General features: G+C 41.1%; 1 protein-coding gene across 2 annotated transcripts in view; it reads left to right on the top strand.

Moving 5' to 3' along the window:
* Window positions 1-5341: 5341 nt before the first annotated feature.
* The window catches only part of Wdr70 (WD repeat domain 70), a 214369-nt gene continuing 199472 nt past the window's right edge, over window positions 5342-20238 (top strand). The window contains exons 1-3 of one of the 2 annotated variants that reach the window (XM_040757590.1): window positions 5342-5472; window positions 5564-5629; window positions 9788-9871. In XM_040757590.1, coding sequence (XP_040613524.1) covers window positions 5448-5472; window positions 5564-5629; window positions 9788-9871 — 175 coding nt within the window. In that variant the 5' untranslated portion in view covers window positions 5342-5447. Of the gene's footprint in view, window positions 5473-5563; window positions 5630-9787; window positions 9872-20238 lie in introns of those variants that run through there. The other variant, XM_040757591.1, reaches the window with a different exon arrangement.

Genomic DNA, 20238 nt, shown 5'->3' with positions numbered 1-20238 from the left:
TCAAACTCAAAAGAGATGTGCCTGTCTCTGTCTCCCAAGTGCTGGGATTAAAGATGTGCGCTACCTCCACACAGCCTTCTTATTTTCTTAATCCTGCTGTACTTAGACTCTCTACTAATTCCTGTCAATTGTATATGTTCTGAGGAAGTTAATCTGCTGAAGGAGAGATACTTTGTGCCCTATGTTTAATTTGAAAAACAAAGATTTATATTTATTTATGTGTCTGTGTGAATGTATGTCATGTGTGTGAATGACCATGGAGGCCAGAATAGGGCATCTGACACCCTGGATCTGGAGTTACAGGAAGATGTTATTAATCCCAAAGATAGAAAGAGAAAGACCACCAACTCAAATCATGATAACCAAATTAATTAAAGCAAGCAATTAAGCTTTTTATTCCTTTACACAGGCTGCCTCCCCTTAAGGCAGGGTTCGAGAGGTCTGCATTGGGTGTGAGAAAAACAAGGCTTTTATAGATCAGGGGTAGGAGGTTTCCAAATGGGGGATTTGGCAGGCATAATAGGTTGGGTCACAGGAACAGAACTTAAGAATAACAAGATAGTCCCTCCTGTAACAAAAGACGTCGTTGCAAGGCCAGCAAAACAAGGTAGTCATAGTCATTAACAAGGTAGTCACATAGCCTTTTGAAATAAAGTTAGGGTTGCAAGATGGTTCTAAACTTTTGAAACAAGACATGATTGTTATTCCTGGAACAGGCATTACAGAACCATTTGTAGTTAAAGTTACAGGTGGGTCATAGCCCAGTCCTTGAAAAACATAGGATTAATCTACCTCTTGACCTATGGTTGGCTTTATTTAATCCTGTTCACAATATTCAAACAGAAAGCTCTTGAATTAAAGATGTGTGCTAGATCTGAGCCACACCACAACTAGAAACAGGTTTTCCCAGAAAATAACACAATCTCAGGGTTCACAGTGTGATCAAATAACCTGCAACACTTGTGAGCTGCCCAGTGTGGGAGCGTGGAAAGCAGACTCAGGTGTTCTGGAAGAGCAGGAAGCACTTTAATCATGGAGCCACCTCTCCATCTCTTTAATCTGAATAATTAATTAATGCAGCATTTATGCATTATGTCTTTAATTTTAAGGCAGATATTTATATTGCCTATAGGATACCAATTCTGTAATAATGTGACTTCCCATCTATTTTACTAAATGCATACCCCAAGATACTGTTCCCTCCTTTGGAAATGTGGCATTAGAGGGGGCACAGAAAGAAAAGCAGGAACTTTGGATGATTACTGGGAGAACTTAGTAATGAGCAGGCCAGAGTACCCTCAAGTGGCTATGGTAAACTGAGATTATCAGTCTTACCCCATTAATGTTTCCAAGGGAATCCTGGAAAATACATTCCTTATTCTCAGTTAAGGAAGCTTTTTTCAGTTCATGTTTTGGCAAATCAATACTTGAGTTGCTCAAAACTGTGTGTTGCCAATTGAATTGATTTTTACCTCCTAAAATAAAAAAATTCTTTTTTTGTTGTTATTTTTTGAGACAGGGTTTCTCTTTGTAACCCTGGCTGTCCTGGAACCTGATTTGTAGACCACTCTAACCTTGAACTCACAGAGATCTATATGTCTCTGCCTCCTGGGTTCTGGGATTAAAGGTGTGTTCCTCCACGACCTGTTCAAATTTCTGAATATTAAAAATTTCCTGGCATTGCCACGCATTGGTGGCACATGCCTTTAATCCCAGCACTGGGGATGCAGAGGCAGGCAGATCTCTGTGAGTTCGAGGCCAGCCAGGTCTACAGAGCTAGTTCCAGGACAGCCTCCAAAACAATACAGAGAAACCCTGTCTCGAAAATAAAAAATAAATAATAAATAAATAAATAAAAATTTCCAGGCCTTACTAATCTACTTATATTCTGACCTCATTACAAAGCAGTTCCACCTTATCTAAAGGACGTGGTCCCATGTTCTCAGAGAAACCTTAGTAGGACCCATCCTAAGATAAACTTTGTTTCCCATATATTTGAAGCCATGATAAACTTTATAAAATAGGCATGGTAAGAGATTAACAACAATAATAAGGTAACACTATCAAAACAGTATATTGCAATTAGGATTTACACTTGGGAGGAAATAAGTAAAATAATTGTTACTTGAACACAAGGACTGTGACACCTTTGTGGCAGTGAGTACTGTGTGCACACACTGGGCAAAATGATGATTCACATTTATGTAGGACAGAGCAGCTTGGTGTGACATTTCATCATGGCTCAGAACAGTGTCCATTCGAAACTTCTAATTGGTTTCTTAAAAATAAAACCTATTTTAGCCAGGCGTTGGTGGCGCACGCCTTTAATCCCAGCACTCGGTAGGCAGAGGCAGGTGGATCTCTGTGAGTTCGAGACCAGCCTGGTCTACAGAGCGAGTTCCAGGACAGCCTCCAAAGCCACAGAGAAACCCTGTCTCGAAAAACCAAAAAAAAAAAAAACAAAAAACAAAACAAAAAACCAAAAACCTATTTTATGTGTATCTGTGTGTCTGAGTGAATGTCTGTGCAGCCCACACTGCAATGCAGTCCCTGAAAGTTCAGAAGAGGTCGTCAGATCTCTGGCAATGGATGGCTGTGAACTGCCATGTGTGTGCTGGGAATTGAATTCAGGTCCACTGGGAGAGAGTAGCCAGTGCTTTTAACTGCCTATCTCTGTCTCTCCAGTCACAAGCTCTTTTGTTTCTGATATTTTCTGTTCAATATTTTGGACAGCATTTGACCCATGGGTAACTAAAATAACAGAAAATGAAACAAGATAAAGATCTATTATACCAAGAAAAAATAAAACATTTGTTATTATTTGTAAACAAGCAGTTGTGTCTCAACATGTTAATTTACTTTCATTTTGTAGATCACAGGTCTAGCCTGGTGACTATTTTTATTTTTATTTACTTTGTGTTTTGTTTACATGTATCTATATGCACCACGATACATGTGCCTAGTGCCCTCAGAGGTCAGAAGAAGGCCGGGTGGTGGTGGAGCATGCCTTTAATCCCAGCACTCGGGAGGTAGAGACAGGCGGATCTCTGTGAGTTTGAGGCTGGGCTGGACCGATAGCCTCCAAAACAATACAGAGAAACCCTGTCTCGTAAAAACAAAAAACAAAACAAAAAAAACAAAAAACAAAAAAAAACCAACCCCCCCCCCCGGAACTGGAGTTAAGGATGTTTTTTTGAGGTACTCTGTGCATGCTGGAAACCTAACCCAGATCTTTTGCAAGGACTAAAATGCTCTTATCAGCTGAGCTATTTCTCCAGACCCGAGGTGGTTGTTCTTAAGTTGACATAAAATAGATGTTTGAGTGATCTCTATCATGTAAATTGAATGATCTAACGTTGTTGGCCTAATATTTCTTCATAGTAACAGTGTCCCCAAAGGTCAAACTCAGCTGCTCTTATTTAAAAACTATGTGTATGCGTGTGAATACAGTGTTTAGCAGATAAAAGTGGTATTTCAATGCCATCTAACAGCCCAATTACTAATTGTTTTCTTTTAGATAACTGTCGTTCTTTGATAAATATCAGAAGTACATTATGCATAATTCTCAATTCACTGACTAAGTGAAGGGAGCTCGCAAAATACTTGGCCTGAGTATTGCCATTTTGAGTTCAGACCCCATTTTGCCTGTAAGGTGAAATAAAGTTCAGGTTCCCAAGCCCTAGAGGAGCTGAGAACTTAACAATGGCTGATCAATCTCCTTTTTCTTAAATTTAAATTAGAAACAAGCTTGCTTCACATGTCAATCCCAGATCTCTCTCCTTCCCTCAACCTTAAACAATGGAAACAGCCTGCTTTGTCCCTTAGTTCTCTAAGACATTATGCATGGTCCTAACAGCAGAAAGAACAAATGAATCTGATTGGTTGGACTGAAAAGCTTACACTCTGTATCTGTTGACAATTATGGAATACACAAGGAAAGTCCCTAACCTTTGACTCTTGATTGGTGAAAAATGTAACTATAACGTGGCAACAATGTTTGTGGTTTTGTACTTATAAATATCACATCTGCCCTTGATTGGGGCTGCCAGAAACAAGGCTCCTGAGTCCTTGTCCTGCAACCCTGGACCAGCCACTCCACCTATGCAGTAATCTATGAAAGACTTTGGAACCCGTAACTGTTGTCTCTCTCCTTCCTCGTGGTACATAATGGACAGAGGTGTTACATAAGTACTAGAAAGACATACTCAGGGGTCAAGACCTCGTTAATGCTTTTTCATTAAAGACATTTTAAAGAGGAAGCGATTCCTTTGTAACAGGCATATGACATAAGCAAACATAGGGTCTACAATAACACTTTGCTGGTCAGTGCCTTGGTTTTTGCTCTGGCTCCTGCTTTACCCACTGTCAAAGTGATGAATTGGAAGACAATTGACCAAAGCAACTCCAGAGAAGCAGGTCAAAACCCAGTTCAAGAGCTAGGGACAGGCTCAGTTGGTAAAGTGCTTGCCAATCAAGCATTAGGACCCAAGTTGAGATCCCCAGGATCCATGCCAGAAGCCGGGCAATCACGTGGAGGCCCGGCAGAAGTATTTCTGGGGCTTACTGGGCTTGGTGACCGACTAGTCTTCAGGAATTAGTGAGCCCCAGGTTCTGTAAGAGATGTTGTGTCAAGTAGTAAGGTTCAGGAATAGAAGACAACTGCCATTGATCTCTGGCCTCCACACATGTGTATGTACATTTGCTTACACTATATATACACCAAAATTCTGATTTGCTATAAATGTTCACATTACACCCATCAGAAACATGACTGGGGCTGGAGACATGGTTAAGAGCACTTACTGCTTTTTCAAAGGACCGAGTTAGATTCCCAGTGTCCACATGGTGACATAACCATCTATAACTCCAGTTCCAGAGGATCTAATACACTCTTCTGTCCTCCACACATACTAGGCATGCATGCAGTCTACAGGCAGATACAAGCGAGACACCCATACATATAAAATTAAAAAAAAGAAGTGTTGGTGGCGAATGCCTTTAATCTCAGCACTAGGGAGGCAGATGCAGGTGGATCTCTGTGAGTTTGAGGCCAGTCTGGTCTACAGAGTGAGTTCTGGGACAGGCTCCAAAGCAATACAGAGAAACCCTGTCTCAAAAAACAAAACACAACAAAAAAGACTCAAAACTATCTGTAACTCCAGTCCTAGGGGATACAAGGTCATCTCTAGCCTTAGGTTACCGGGTACATACATGCACGCAGGCATCATACTCTTATACATAAAAGATCCACAGTTTGAATTGGGATGAGGTCTCGGCGGCACGTTCCCTCCGCTCCGCTAGGGGGCGAGAGTCTGAAAGCCTGTCTTCCCGCGCTGACCTCCGCTCTTGGCGACGCGGACCGGGAGCCGGTACTTCCGGTTTGGCTGGCCCGGAGTGGCGCGCTGCTTGCACCGGTGCTTGTTTAGAGACTGCGGGCTCCGTCAGCCATGGAGCCCTCGGGGTCCAGCGAAGGTGGGTTCGACGCGGCCAGCGGGGGTGGTGGGCCAGGCTGGGGAGCCGGAGCGCCGCGCTGACGGGCTGTTTGTCTTCCCTTCTTGTCCAGTGACAGGTGCAGACGCGGCGGGACCCGACCCTCAGCTGGCGGTCACCATGGGCTTCACAGGGTTCGGTGAGTGACGGCCCCGGGCAGAGCCCATCATGGTTTTGCAGAGGACTTAAGAGCAGAGGGTTAGGAGAGCTGTCACTTTTGACCGGCTCCTTCTGCCGGGCCAAATCCGAATTGCTTCGGTCCCATGTAGTTTGTTGAGAGCAGTTCAGATGACACTCGGGAACCTTGACTGAAAGGGATTACTGTTGCGACCCAGTCTGAGAAAGACATTAATTGGTGGGCATTAAGTAATATTATGGTGGCTGTCGAGTTCCTTCATTTTGGTTAGTCTTTCTGGTCCACTTCAATCTCTCTGTAAACCTTAGATATTATTAGGTGATAAAAGACGTTAAAACATCTAATGTTAAAAACATTAGTGCTAGCAAAATTCGAATGGAAGTTGTTTCGTAATTTCTTTCTTTTTCGGGGCAGGGTTTCTTTGTATTGCTTTGGAGTCTGTCCTGGAACTTGCTCGAACTCACCACAGAGATCCCCGTCTGCCTCTGCCCCCTGGGTGCTGGGATTAAAGGCGTGCGCCACCACTGGCTCCAAAACTCTGATTTGATTTTTTGTAGTATGAGGATTAACAGGGCTTCCTGAATGCGAAACACCTGTTCTGCTGCCGAGCTCCGCAACTATCCCCAAACTCGGTTTATTTTAGTATGCAGAGAGCAGGCTGCACAATAAAATGTGCATCCCTTAAATTTTTTCCCTACACAATTTCAGCTTTTATTTTTTTGTTTTATTGAGGGAGGGAGAGTCTGACTATGTATCCCTGGGTGGCCTGAAATTTGAGAGTCTCCTGCCTCAGCCTCTCACATGCTGGCGTGTAACACCATATCCGTTTCTTGATTCTTATTAGTAATCCTAAAAGAATATGTTGTGAATGTGTGCACATAATGTATGTGTGTGAATGTACTGAATGTATGTGCATGACTTGTGTTCAGGCATGTGGAGGCCACAGGTTGACATCTAGTGTCTTCATCAGTTGTTTCTGCTTAAATTTTTGTGCCAGTGTGTATCACTGGCTAGCCAGGAAGCCCCGGGGATCTTCCATTTGGGGATCTGAACACTGGGCCTCATGCTTCAGTGTCAAGCACTGTACTGACTGAGTCATTTCTCCAGCTTCTAACAAGAGAATTCTCATGAATAACACTATTTTTTGTAACCTATTGAAAAATAGTGTTCTGTTCTACAACTTCACCTCTCATATTTAATGTTTGGTTCTTTGAGAATGTTATACTGTATTTAAGGTAATGTACTAATAGTTACAGGTAGGGGTGTGCGTGTGTGTGTGTGTGTGTGTGTGTGTGTGTGTGTGTGTATGAGTATATATAAAATTTAACTGTTCTTGTAACAAATTGCTACATATTTAGCACTTTAAAACATTACAAATTCTTTGTGGGTTTAGTAAGCATAGGGCCCTAGGTTCCACTCTCCAGATCTAATACATAAAACAACTTATAGATATTTTATGGTAGCTCTGTAAGTTATTAGTTCATGTGAGCTATACCGAGTTCCCTCTTCTAGATATCAAGGTTGAAATTAGTTGTAAATGTGTATAGGCTGTAGTCTGGTAGCTCTGTTAAGGAAGTTGCTTGTATTTCTTGGTAATAGGACTGTAGTATCTTTGCTTTCTGGCTGTCTCTTAGCTCATTAGATTTTTTTGTTTTTTTTGTTTTTTTTTTCGAGACAGGGTTTCTCTGTATTGTTTTGGAGGCTGTCCTGGAATTGGCTTTGTAGACCAGGCTGGCCTCAAACTCACAGAGATCCACCTGCCTCTGCCTCCCGAGTGCTGGGATTAAAGGTCATTAGATTTCTTAGCTCATTAGATTATCTTTAATTCTCATGTTTTTGGTTTTTTGAGGCAGGGTTTCTCTGTGGCTTTGGAGGCTGTCCTGAACCCAGCTCTTGTAGACCATGCTGGTCTGGAACTTACAGAGATCCACCTGCCTCTGCCTCCTGAGTGCTGGGATTAAAGGCATTCGCCACCACCACCTGGCTCGTTGCTAATTTTCTTTAAGTCAGTGATTTTCAATCTGTCGTTTGCAACCCCTCTGGGGGTTGAACAACCCATTCACAGGGATCACATATCTAATAACTTGCATATCAGATGTTTACATTACAATTTATAATAGTAAAATTACAGTTACGAAGTAGCAATGAAATAGTTTTATAGGTGGGGATCACCACATCATGAGGAACAGTATTAAAGGCTCACAGAATTAGGAAGGTTGAGAACCCTGATTCTTTGTCAGGCTTTGGCTCTTTTTTTTTTTTTAAGATTTATTTATTTATTAATACAACATCCTGCTTCCATGTATGTCTGCATGCCAGAAGAGGGAACCAGATCTCATTACAGATGGTTGTGAGCCACCATGTGGTTGCTGGGAATTGAACTCAGGACCTCTGGAAGAGCAGTCAGCGCTGTTAACCTCTGAGCCATCTCTCCAGCCCAGGCTTTGGCTCTTTGAATTCTGACATACCCATTATTAAGGGCTTCTTTGCATAGAATAGGTTAACTAGGATAGTCTGTCGATTTTATTTTCTTAATTTTTACATACACTCATTGGAGAAATGGTCTTATTTATCCCAGGCTCATCTTGAACTTGCTGCATAGATAAGGGTGATCTTGAACTTCTGGTCCCTTTGCCTCCATATTCTGAGTGCTGAGATGATAGGCATGTGTACGTAGCGCTGTGGTTGAAACACTTGGCTTTGTGATACCAGATAAGCACAGTTGTAAGGCATCCCTGAGTCAGGTAGTTTTTCTGTCTGAAGTCTGTATTCTTGTTATATCTGAGGAGTCCCTTTGCCATGTGTTAGGGTATTCTTTTAGATTCTAACAATCAAAGTCTGGATAGTTCTCATTTTCCCTGACAAATCAATGTTGCTTCAAGATGTAGACAGACAACTAGCTAAGTTAGGTAATGATGAGGAAGTTGGCTGGTTAATGTTCGGTAGGTTCACAGTCCTAATTTAAGAATCTACAATTTGTAGTTTTTAAGCATTATGTTAGTTTTCAAAAGTTTTGGATTTTTGCTTACAGTGTTTATGGATACTTGTAATAATCCCAACCCTTGAGAAGCTGAGACATGAAGACTGTGAGTTCGAGGCTAGCCTGTGTTATGAAGCAAGACTATGTCTCTAGAAAAACTGATAGTGAAAAGTTTTTTTTTTTTTTTTTTGAGGCAGGGTTTCTCTGTATTGTTTTGGAGCCTGTCCTGGAACTTGCTCTATAGACCAGACTGGCCTCGAACTCACAGAGATCTGCCTGCCTCTGCCTCCCGAGTACTGTAGTTAAAGGCGTGCACCACCAATGCCCGGCAACAGTGAAAAGTTTTGTATTTTATATTTTGAATTAGGGATGCTAAGCTAGTAATAGCTGTTTATAAATATCCCAAAGTTCAATAAGCAAACAGATTTTGATACTTGAGACACTCTGGTCCCAAGCATTTTGGGTAATGGTTATTAAACTTGTATTATTTTTCTGTTACTGTTTTATCATTATCATGGAAACATGCTGTCAAATAGATAGACTTGAGTGGTTATTATCAGTCAGTAAAACTGGAGTGACTATAGCTGGTTGGTGGTGCCACACGTCTTTAATCCCAGCACTTGGAAGGCAGAGGCAAGTGGATCTCTGTGAGTGCAAGACCAACCTGGTCTACAAGGTGAATTCCAGGATAGCCAGGACTACATAGAGAAACGCTGTCTCGAAAAACCAGAACAAACAAACAAACCCCAAAAAACCTAGAGTTCCTCGAGCCTCTGGTCCGCTCATTGCAAGACAGTCACAGTGATTGTAGAGAGAAGCCTTTTCCTTGCCAGCTGCTTTGCTTTTTCCCCACCAGTCCCTGGGCTCTGCTGCATTGTAGTCCCCAAATAACACACAAGATGCTGTATTAATTATGAAGCTGTTGGCCTTGCTTGTTTCTTACTGGCTAGCTCTGACTTAAGTATTTATCCCATAATTGTTAATCTAAGTATTTCTCTTACTGGAGAAAAGTTCCGGACATCTTATTTCTCTGGCGGGCTACATCGTGACTCCCTGTGTTTCTCCTACCCAGAGTCCTCCTCGATTCCTAGTCCCACCTATCTTGCTTCCTTATTGGCCAACAGTGCTTTATTGACATATACACAGGGCTTCCCCATCAGTGACATTTGTTCTGCTCCTAGGGAAGAAAGCCCGCACATTTGACTTGGAGGCCATGTTTGAGCAAACTCGAAGGACTGCTGTGGAAAGAAGCCGGAAAACACTAGGTAAGAAGCACAGATATTTCCCCCTTCTATTGGCGTAAATGTTATATCAACATACAGTTATGTTGACAGTGATAAGGGAAAAAAACCCCAAGCAAACAAAAAATCCCTCCAAAAAACTTGTTTTTATTTACAGACATCCATCTTTAATCAGAGTTGTTAAGCAATTGTAATTGTTGGTTTCTTTTGAAGCAGAATTTAAAGCATTTATTTTCTCTTTTAAACATGACAAAACTTGTATTTTGCTGGGCGGTGGTATGCATGCCTTTAATGTCAGCACTTGGGAGACAGAGATAAGTGGCTCTCTGTGAGTTTGAGGCCAGCCTGGTCTATAGAGTGAGTTCCAGGATAGCCAGGACTGTCTCAACCAAAACCCAAACCAAAAACTCCAAAAACTTATATTTTGCTTGGATAAAGAAGGTCTACATACCCCACAGAACACATGTAAAAGTGTGTTGTATGGGGGTTGGAGAGATGAATTAGTGTTTAAGAGCACTGGCTGTGTGACTCCAGTCCCAGGGGAGCAGATACTCTCTTAGGGTTTCTATAGATAGTAGGCACATGTGGTTCACAGACATAGATGCACTTAAGATTTTTGTGTATTATGAACAAACAAGAATTCACTATTATTATAGGAAGCAGAATAGCGGTTTCTTTATTATCTCTCCTCCCGCCTCTGTCTGACTTTCATTTCATTTTTTTTCTTTCCTGCTTACAGCGGAACCAGTATTTGGAAGGCTGGGCCAGAATGGCTGTCACCATTGCTTGTTGACCCAGACAGTATAGAACATTGTGACATACTCTGAATGTGGCTGCTGCCGGTGACTCCCTGCTTTAATGAGCTGTAGGAGATACTTACAGAAGCCTTATTTCCAGCCTGGCTTGATAGCAGATGGCTGGCATTTCTAGGGACCACCTCAGGGTCATCAGAGGACATTGGTGCTGTGCTTTCTGTGGATATAACTCAGATCTCTCTTACACTAGAAGAAGGTCTGGAGTCTGGATTTAAATCAGTGCTGTGATAGTACTTGTCATGTTAATTTGTTTCGTCTTATTTGTTTGTTGTCTTCTTTGTTTATAGTTTTGAGACAGGGTCACACTCTGTAATCCTGGGTGACTTGAACTCCTTGTGTAGACCAAGTTGGCCTTGACTTCTGCCAGTGCATCTTCCTCAGGCTCCTGAATGCTGAGATTATAGGAATGAGCCACCAATATCTTGATCCTACTCCAAATTCAATTTTAATGACAGAGGATATACGGGGATCTTACTGTGTTACCCTGGGCGGGCCACGTTATCCTTCCGTCTCAGCTCCTGAGTAGCAGATATTACAGGAGTGTACCACTATGTGCATTAGTTAATTTTGGTTTTAAAATGATGAAAAGTGACTCTGTGATTAAGAACACTAGCTGTTCTTCCAAGGCAACTGGATGGAATTCCCAGCACCTACTTGATGACTCACAACTCTGAACTCTAGTCCTTGGGATATGATGCCCTCTTCTGGCATCTGTGGAGACTGCACATATATGGTACCCAGACATACATGCAAGCAAAATATTCATACATATAAAAATAATAAAATGCTCAAAAATTAAAATGGTGAATTATTTAGCAATAACACTTAATATTTGATTTGTGAACTTGAAATTAATATCTTTGGAAGTAAGCCTTTTATGTGTGATGAAAAAGCAGCTATGTACATACATAGTTTTTTGAGACATGCTCTCACAATTTAGTCTTGGCTATTTTGGAACTTGCCATGTAGACCTGAAACTTAGGGAGATTCTCTGTGTTTGCACTGAATGCTGGGATGAAAGGCATGTGCTGCCATGCCTACTTTTTTCTTTTTTTTTGGTTTTTACGAGACAGGGTTTCTCTGTATTGTTTCTCTGTCGGTCCAGCCCGCCCTCGAACTCACAGAGATCCGCCTGCTTCTGCCTTCCGAGTGCTGGGATTAAAGATGTGCGCCACCACCGCCCGGCTTACTTTTTTTTTTTAAGACAATGTCTTAACTGTATAATCTGAAACTTGGTATGTAGGCTAGACTGACTTCTAATTCACAGAAATCCACTACCTCTACCTCCCAAGTGCTGGAATTACAGGCATATGACACCGTGCCTGAGTGCTATTACTATTACTTTTTAAACTTTGTCATGAGAAATTTTAAAACCACAAGTATTACTGTTTATATAAATTACTATAATTATTCATGGCAAGTTGTTTTTGCTTTCTTTTTTCTGAGACAGGGTTTCTCTGTAGCTTTGGAGGCTCTTCTGCAACTTGATCTGTAGACCAGGCTAGCCTTGAACTCACATTGACCTGCCTGCCTCTGCTTCCTGATTGCAGGGATTAAAGGCATGAGTCAACACTGCCTGACTGGCTAGTGTTATTTCTATTTGCTTTTCCTCTCTGAGTATTTTGAGCTAAATCTTAACTGTGTTGTGTCATCAATAAATATCCTAGTATGTGTCCTACCCCTCCTCCATTGCCTGCACACCACTCCTCATGCAGTTGATTGAACCAGTTCCTAGCATATGGTTAGGCAAGTGCTCCACCAGTGGCGGACATCCTTGTTCATGGTTTTTGTGACAGTCTTAAGTCTAAGTCTCTCAACTGTCTTACTTTAGGGGGATGCACCACCATGTCTAAGAGTATATTTGTATCTATCTACATGTAAAGCTAGACATGGCAACATGCATCTCTAATCCTATTGCTCTTACAGTGAGATCACATGGAGACAGGAGAACCTTTGGAATTCATGGGCCAACTAGTCTGATGTACTTACTCAGTGGCAAAAGAAAAGCTCTCTACTTGACAATAAGGTATAGGGCAATAATAACACCTGAAGTTGGTCCCCGATCTGGCGGGGGGGGGGCAGGAAAAAAAGAAAAACACAACTCAGTATCTTCTAAAAGGATGAACAACCTTTCCTACTTAATACTTGTAGTAGTACCACTAAGTGTGAGAGTTTCTCATTGTAAAGCAAATAGGTGATCTGTTGGCCCAACTGAGCATCTAGCAATTTAGTTCAGTTTTGATGTCATCTACCTAGAGAAGCCACAGGATTTCCTCAATTTTGGATGTTAATCATTGGTCTGCAATGTGATCTTGTATCTGATCCCTTGGGAAACAATTATGCAGACTGGTTTCCATAACTCCAGGGTTCCATGCTTTCTATGGTGTTCCATACTTTTTCTGTTTAAACTCTCCCCCTCTCTCCCATATTCAGCAGGTCTAGATATACCAGATCCAGTACTTTTCAGAAGTTTTTAGAGGATGAATCCCTGTCCACTGCACTTACTTTTCTACAGTAGTGGGGCTGCTAGGGACCCTCCCTAACTCCAGTAAGGTAAATGTTGGTGTGGCCAAAGGGTTCCTAGTAAATAACAAAAGACAGTTCCTATCTGTATAACATCTATCATCTATCTATCCATCCACTTTTTTATTTTCATGTATCCCAGGATGGCCTGGAAACTATATAGAGCCTTGACCCTACTGTCTCTGTTCATTTGCTGGCATTACAGAGTTACACCAATAATGCATGTTTTATGTGGTATTGGGGGTGGAGCCTAAGGCTTTGTGAAAGCTTCGTCTATATCGCCAGCCCAGATACTGCTTTAATCATCAAATCCTTCTTATTTGGAGATGGTTTTAAATAGCCCAGCCTGTTAGAGCTTGGCATTTCAAGTTGGAGAACCTAAGGTTAAAAAACAGGTCCACATTCCATTTGAAAACTGGATAGGATTTCAGATTTTTTGACCCTGTTAGGTGGGTATGATATCTTCAGTAATTTCTTAGGTAGGCTAAACGTTGGACATAGTACCTTATAAAGGACTGCTTATCTATCCCTTTTAATTTCTGTAAGTTTTTTTTCTAAAGCATGTATCACACTCTTAATGGGTTTTGAGGGATTATAAGGTTTGAGTATTAAAAAATAGTTTGTGGGCCGGGTGGTGGTGGCGCATGCCTTTAATCCCAGCACTCGGGAGGCAGAGGCAGGTGGATCTCTGTGAGTTCAAGGCCAGCCTGGTCTGCAAATTGAGTTCCAGGACAGGCTCCCAAGCTACAGAGAAACCCTGTCTTGAAAAATAAACAAAAACAAAAAAGAAAAAAAGTTTCTGGATAAATTCAATGTATGGAACTTTGTTGACCCAGTTTCACATTCTTGACTTTGTGGCTTCTGCTGATCTGACGATGCGAATCTTTATTTAACAATTTGCTGAAGAAGTAAACCAGGGTTCTACTTAGCTTTACTATTGTTTGGGATATTTATTTGTATACAGAAACAATCACAGACTGTGGGAAATTATTCATTCTTAGAGTTGTAAGAGATTATTTTTGTGTTTTCCCAACCTTGGTCATTAAATTATATTCAGATTATACAATTAAAGCTGATATAAAAGTTCACCGATTTCTAAAAATATATTTGTGTGTGTATGTGTGTGTGTCTGTAGGCGGGTGGAGGGGTTCGGGATGATTTGCAGGAGTTGTTTCTCCCAGTCATGTAGGATGCAGGGCTTGAGCTTGGGTCAACAGGCGTGGCAGCAGGTGCTTTTATACACAGTTAACTTGCTGGCCCTAACTCTTCTCTAAAAATGGACAAATTGTAATATGCATCATGATTCTATACTGAAGTTGTTCCCTTTGTTACTGAAATCATACTTAAGGGAATAAGTCAAACTTAGTGTGTGACTGAGGATGGCCTTGAATTTCTGATCATTCTGCCTCACTTCCCGTATCCTGTGATTTACAGATGTGTCACCATTCCTGGCTTTGAATATGATTTCAATGGGTGTTTAAAGTCTGAAAAGAGAAAACACTGAAGGAAAATTTAGAAACTAAGACTTGTTTTTAAACCTCATTTTTTTTCCCCCTAGTTAAATCTTACATCTTACACTGACCTAGATTATATCTTTTCCTGGAATTATTTTATACCTGTGTTCCATTAGTACTTTAGAAAATATTCAGCTTAATATTTTCTATATTTTGAGGCTAAACCTCTTTATTTTTGTTTGCTTTCATAATTAGAGTACCCAGCTTGATCTGTAGTAGCTATATTGCCAATATTTAATGTGATTAATATAGTTTAAATGGCAACATCTAATTTTGTTTTCTTAGTATTTTGTTATTAAATAGGTTAAAGTTAAGACTTAGTCTTCAGGACATGGTAGGCTAGTGAGTTGGTACAAATAAACAAGTAAAACATTTCACATTTAATTCCTATGGGTAAATTACATTAGAAATTATTCAGATTCATATTTTTAGTAATTTTGTTGTCTTGGCTTTTGTTTTTGTTTTTATTTTGAGAAAATGTCTCTAGCTGAGGCTTACCTGGAAATCAATGTGTGTGTAGCTGAAGCCTGCCTCAGATTTATAACAATCCTTCTCCTGTCTGCTGAGCAGTCAGATACCAAGCATGAGCCACAGTGCCTGGCTTGCCTTGATACTTACTGTCTTCCTTTCTACAGTGGTTCTGAGTGGTTGACTGAAGTTTTTAGGTGCTAAATTTCGTTCATTTGACTCTTATTTAGATTAGTACAGATTAGCTGTAAATAATTAGGCTGTCCATTTAAAGTTGCATAAGATATGATGTGCTTTTACAGAAATGGTCATCTAAAATTGATATCAAGACCCCTGGGAGGGAAAATGTGTGAGGAGTAGGCCTGCTTTTGTAAGGGCAAGGCATATTTAGAGTTTTCACTGTACTTGTTTCTGTATTGGGTAAAAATGCTAGGGCATTTCAAGTCTGTGGAATTCTGTGTAGCTTAGGTTTCTCATCAGCCCATAGTGAAAACACTAACTTTTTTTTCTTTTACTCTGCAGTTTCTTCCTTGAACCCCAATTTTTCCCCCTTTGATCTAATAAAGCAATAGATGAACACAAAACATCCTTCAATTGAAATGTTGAAGTTTTGATAGTAAAAACAAAAGTTAATTCTTTTTTGTTTGTTTCTTGAAGTGGGGTCTCACTATATAATTTTTCTGGCCTGGAACTCATTCTCACTTTATAGACTAGACTGGGCTTGGACTCAGGGATCCTGCCTCTTGAGAATTGGGATTAAAGGCATGCACCACCATGCTTGCCAAAAGTTGGGGAAAATATCTAATGTTTCACTAGAATGAGACAAGTAGTTTGAAGTACTTATTACTGTAAAGAAATTCTGGACACCAGGCATTGGTGATGCACACCTTTAATCGCAGCACTCAGGAGGCAGAGGCAGGCAGATCTCTGTGAGTTCAAGGCCAGCCTGATGTACAGAGAGAGTTCCAGGACAAGTTCCAAGGCTACACAGAGAAATTCTGGTAGTGGGTGGGTCTGCTGTACAAGCAAGTGGTGAGGGTTGATAGACCTTGGAAGAGAAGCACGCTTACTATGATACAAGGTAGCGGATGATTGTTGGTTAGTCTTACAGCCACTAGAAGTCTAATCACATCAAGGAAGGGTCCAGTCTTGGTTGGGCCCAGACCTCATTTTGTTGTTGAGAAAACTAATGTTCCAATTCAGTAGGCAAGTTAGTTTATGTGTTGGGGTTTTCAGCTGGAAAGCAGGATAATAGTTCATGTCAGAAGTTGTTACAAAGATTAATTTGTAGGGAAGTTTTAAAAGCACCTTGCACTTAGTGGGTGGTGACTTGTTTGTGCTAAGATAAGGCTGATGGCAACATGCTTTTGATTCCTTGCAGAGACATCATAGAAGACCCAATTAAGAATGACTCATGTAAGAAACATTTAGTATCTCTTAGGGCAAGAATTTCTAAGTCCTGACATGAAAGCTGTGAAGTTTTCCTCCCTTTTTCTGCTTAGCCAGCTTTAGAGTGTTGGTTGTCTTGAATGAATGTCTTCATGACCCCTAATTGTCAGAATTTGAATTGTCAAACACAGATAAGCACACGATAGTCACCGGTGGAGAACTGTTCTGAATACTTGTTTGGGAATAAAAAATGTATACCTAGTATATGTAATATTGTATAGTAAGTAACTTCCAAAAATGGCCATTGAAAGAGCAACATATTTTAACGTGAAATGGAGCTCTGCCTTCCCTGGGCAGGGGAGGGACCCAGCATGACCAGAAGCACAATGTTGCCCTCTACCTGCAGAAAAAAGAATAACTTCTTTACCATGGAATGATTTCTTCTGCCTTTCTATCTGTCCTGATTAGGGACAGAATATACCTTAAAACCTGGGAGAGAATCAGAGTGTGGAGAACAGATGTCCCCAACTGTTAGCAGGTGTCAAGATTGGCAAAGAACATGTGAGGCTAGGAACAAAGCTGCTTTGCTCATTAAACTGATGGCAAGCTTCCATTCTTTATGTTGTCCAGGCACCTTCAGCATCAGAATATCAGCTCATGGCCACATTGGTTCAGTGGAGAGCACAGAAAAACCACCATTTTCTTGCCTCTTCCTGGAGGGTTCTTACTTTCTGTGTTTAACATGAAACACTAGTTTCTTCTAAATACTTGGCTGGGTACGTCTTTATTCCTTGTCTTCTATTAACCAGCAACAAAGACTCCAAAGAGTGCCGGGTGGTGGTGGTGCACACCTTGAATCCCAGCACTCAGGAGGCAGAGACAGGAGTGTCTCTGTGAGTTTGAGGCCAGCCTGGTCTACAGAGTGAGTTCTAGGACAAGCTCCAAGGCTACAGAGAAACCCTGTCCCATAAAACAAAACAAAACAACAACAATAGCAACAAAAACCCCAAAGCAAAACAAAACAAAAATCTCCGAGGAATATAATACTCTTTTCTTTTTTTGTTGTTTTGAGATAGGGTTTCAGTTTGTAGCACAGGCTGACCTTGAGCTCTTGGCAATCCCCCTTCTTCTGTCTCCCAGGCTCTGGGGTTATAACTATAGGCAACAACTCTCAGCTTTATTGCTTAAAGAGGAAATAAAAAGCTAGATTATTGGGATGATAGCAAGTGAAACTATTCTTATAATTCTCTTGCTATGTATGTGCCCTTCCCAGTTGCCAAGTGAGATTAGCAGGAGAAAAATTCTTTTGGATAACTTTTCTGTGTCTAAAAACCAACCAACCAACCCCTAGAGACTTATTGTAGTTGAACATTTCTCATGAGTTTGGTGGTCTGGTAAAAGGTCCAGTATAGGGAATTCAGAAATGAGTGAGTGCTGCTTCCAGCCTAAAACACTGAGAAGGAGTTATTCAGCATTTCTGAATATGTTTTCCATCCCTGTCTATCTTTTTACATAGTGCATTTGTGTCTCACAAATATTTGCTTAGTGTATCTATTTTCTTCATCACTATTCACAGTAGTATGGAATACTACCGTATTGTTTAATCAATATGAATGAAAAGAAAAAAAAGATTTGTTCTAATAGTCAATTGATAATTTTCTCCTCTTGACTATAGTATAGTTGCTTATCACTATTTTTATTGTCTGTATTTTATACTATATTGAGAGGCTGTATATAATAATTTTGTTCAGTTCTTTTCTCACTGTTGGTCATTTTAAGTTGAGAATTTCTATTGTATAAAGTTATGATAAAATACAGCATAACATTTATCATCTTAAACCTTTTTTCTTGATTTGATATTGGATCTTATTGGGTAGTTCAGGCTGACCTTGAACTTCTAGTCCTGCTTCTGTCTCAGGAGTATTGGGAGTACAGGTGTACATCACCATACCTGTCCAGTTTATCCATTAAAAAAACAAAACAAAACTGGTGTGTCTATGTTGTAATGTTGTATGTGTGTGTGTGTGCACATGGAGGCTAGAAGATGAAATTGGATGTCTTCATCAATCTCTACTTTATTTATTATTATTATTATTACTATTACTAAATACAGGATCTCTTTTTAGCCTTGGCTGTGCTGGTACATGCTATATAGACAAGGATGACCTGGAACTCACAGAGATTCAGGTATCTCTGCCTGCCAAAGGCTGGGATAAAGGTGTGTGGCACCACATACAACTCCTTTCAATGAGCCTCTGTCTCTGAATTGGAGCTGACTGGTTCAGGAATGCTGGGTCAGCAAGCTCTAGGGATCAGCAAGTCTCCACTTCCTCACCACTGGTACTATAGACACACTCAGGTGAGTTCAGTGTTAAAAAACATGGGTGCTGCTGGAGAGACGGCTCAGTGGTTAAGAACACTGGCTGCTCTGCCAGAGGACACTGGTTCGATTCCCAGCACCCAGCTGGCAGCTCACAACTGTCTGTAACTCCGGTTCCAGGGGACCTGATACCTTCACATCAATGAACATAAAAGAAATAAATAAAAACATGGGTGCTAGGGATCTACATTCAGAGCCTCACACTTGTATGGCAAGCATTTTAGTGACTGAGGCATCTTTCCAGTGTCTTAACTATTAATACTTTGTTTTTTGTTTTATCAAGACAGGGTTTCTCTGCATAGTCCTGGCTATCCTATAACTCACTCTGTAGATCAGGCTGGCCTTGAACTCAGAGATCCTCCTGACTCTTCCTAGTGCTGGGGTTAAATGTGTGTGCCACCAGCTCTGTTAAAGCCTTTAAAACCACATCCATCCGCCATCATGTGTGTGTTTAGGGGGCAGTAGATAAAGGCCATTGCACAACGGTCAGAGGACAGCATGCAGGAGTTGGGTATTGGGATTGAACTGAGGTTGTCAGGTTTGGCAGCAAGCATCTTTACCTGCTGAGTCATCTGTTCGCATTTTTAAGTGTATAGCTGTAGCCACAGTCCATCTCTGTAACTCTATCCATCCTGTAAAACTGAAACTTTATGTCACTAAATAATAAGTCTTTATTTTTCTTCAGCTATTGGCAACTCTGTTTTCTGTTTGATTTTTGACTGTTGTAGTTTATTTTGTACATCATATGCTAACAAATCAGTGTATTCAGATTTATCTTTTTTTAAATTTTCCAGTTTAAATTTAGATAAGAAACAAGGTTGCTTCACAAGTCAGTTCCAGGTCCCTCTCCCTTTCCCTCCCCTCCTCCCGTGCCTCCCCCCCCCCGTTATCCCCTCATTCCCCCAGGGAGGGTGAGGCCCTCCATGGGGGTGTCCATAGGTCTGTCATTTCATATAGGGCAGGGCCTAGACCCTTCCCCAAGAGTTCAGGGTGAGAGTGCACCTCACATTGTTCTATGGGAGTCCAAAGTCCGTGTGTATACTTGGGATGGGTACTGATCTGCTGCCCAAGGCTCAATAGATTACCTAGGCCTCCTCACTGACACCCAGATTCAGGGGGTCTTGATCAGTCCCATGCTGGATTCCCAGGCTGATGCCTGGGATTCAAGAGTTAACCTTTGTCTGGTCAGCTGTTTCTGGGGGTTAAACCAGCCCTGTCTTAATCCCTTTGATCATCAGTCCTCCCTCTCTGTTACTGGCTTTCTTGAGTTCAGCTCAGTACTTAACCAAAGGAGTCTGCCTG

This window comes from Mesocricetus auratus, unplaced genomic scaffold (assembly GCF_017639785.1).
Source record: "Mesocricetus auratus isolate SY011 unplaced genomic scaffold, BCM_Maur_2.0 Super-Scaffold_100015, whole genome shotgun sequence".
NCBI lineage: Eukaryota > Metazoa > Chordata > Mammalia > Rodentia > Cricetidae > Mesocricetus > Mesocricetus auratus.
This window is presented reverse-complemented; position numbering and strand designations above follow the sequence as displayed.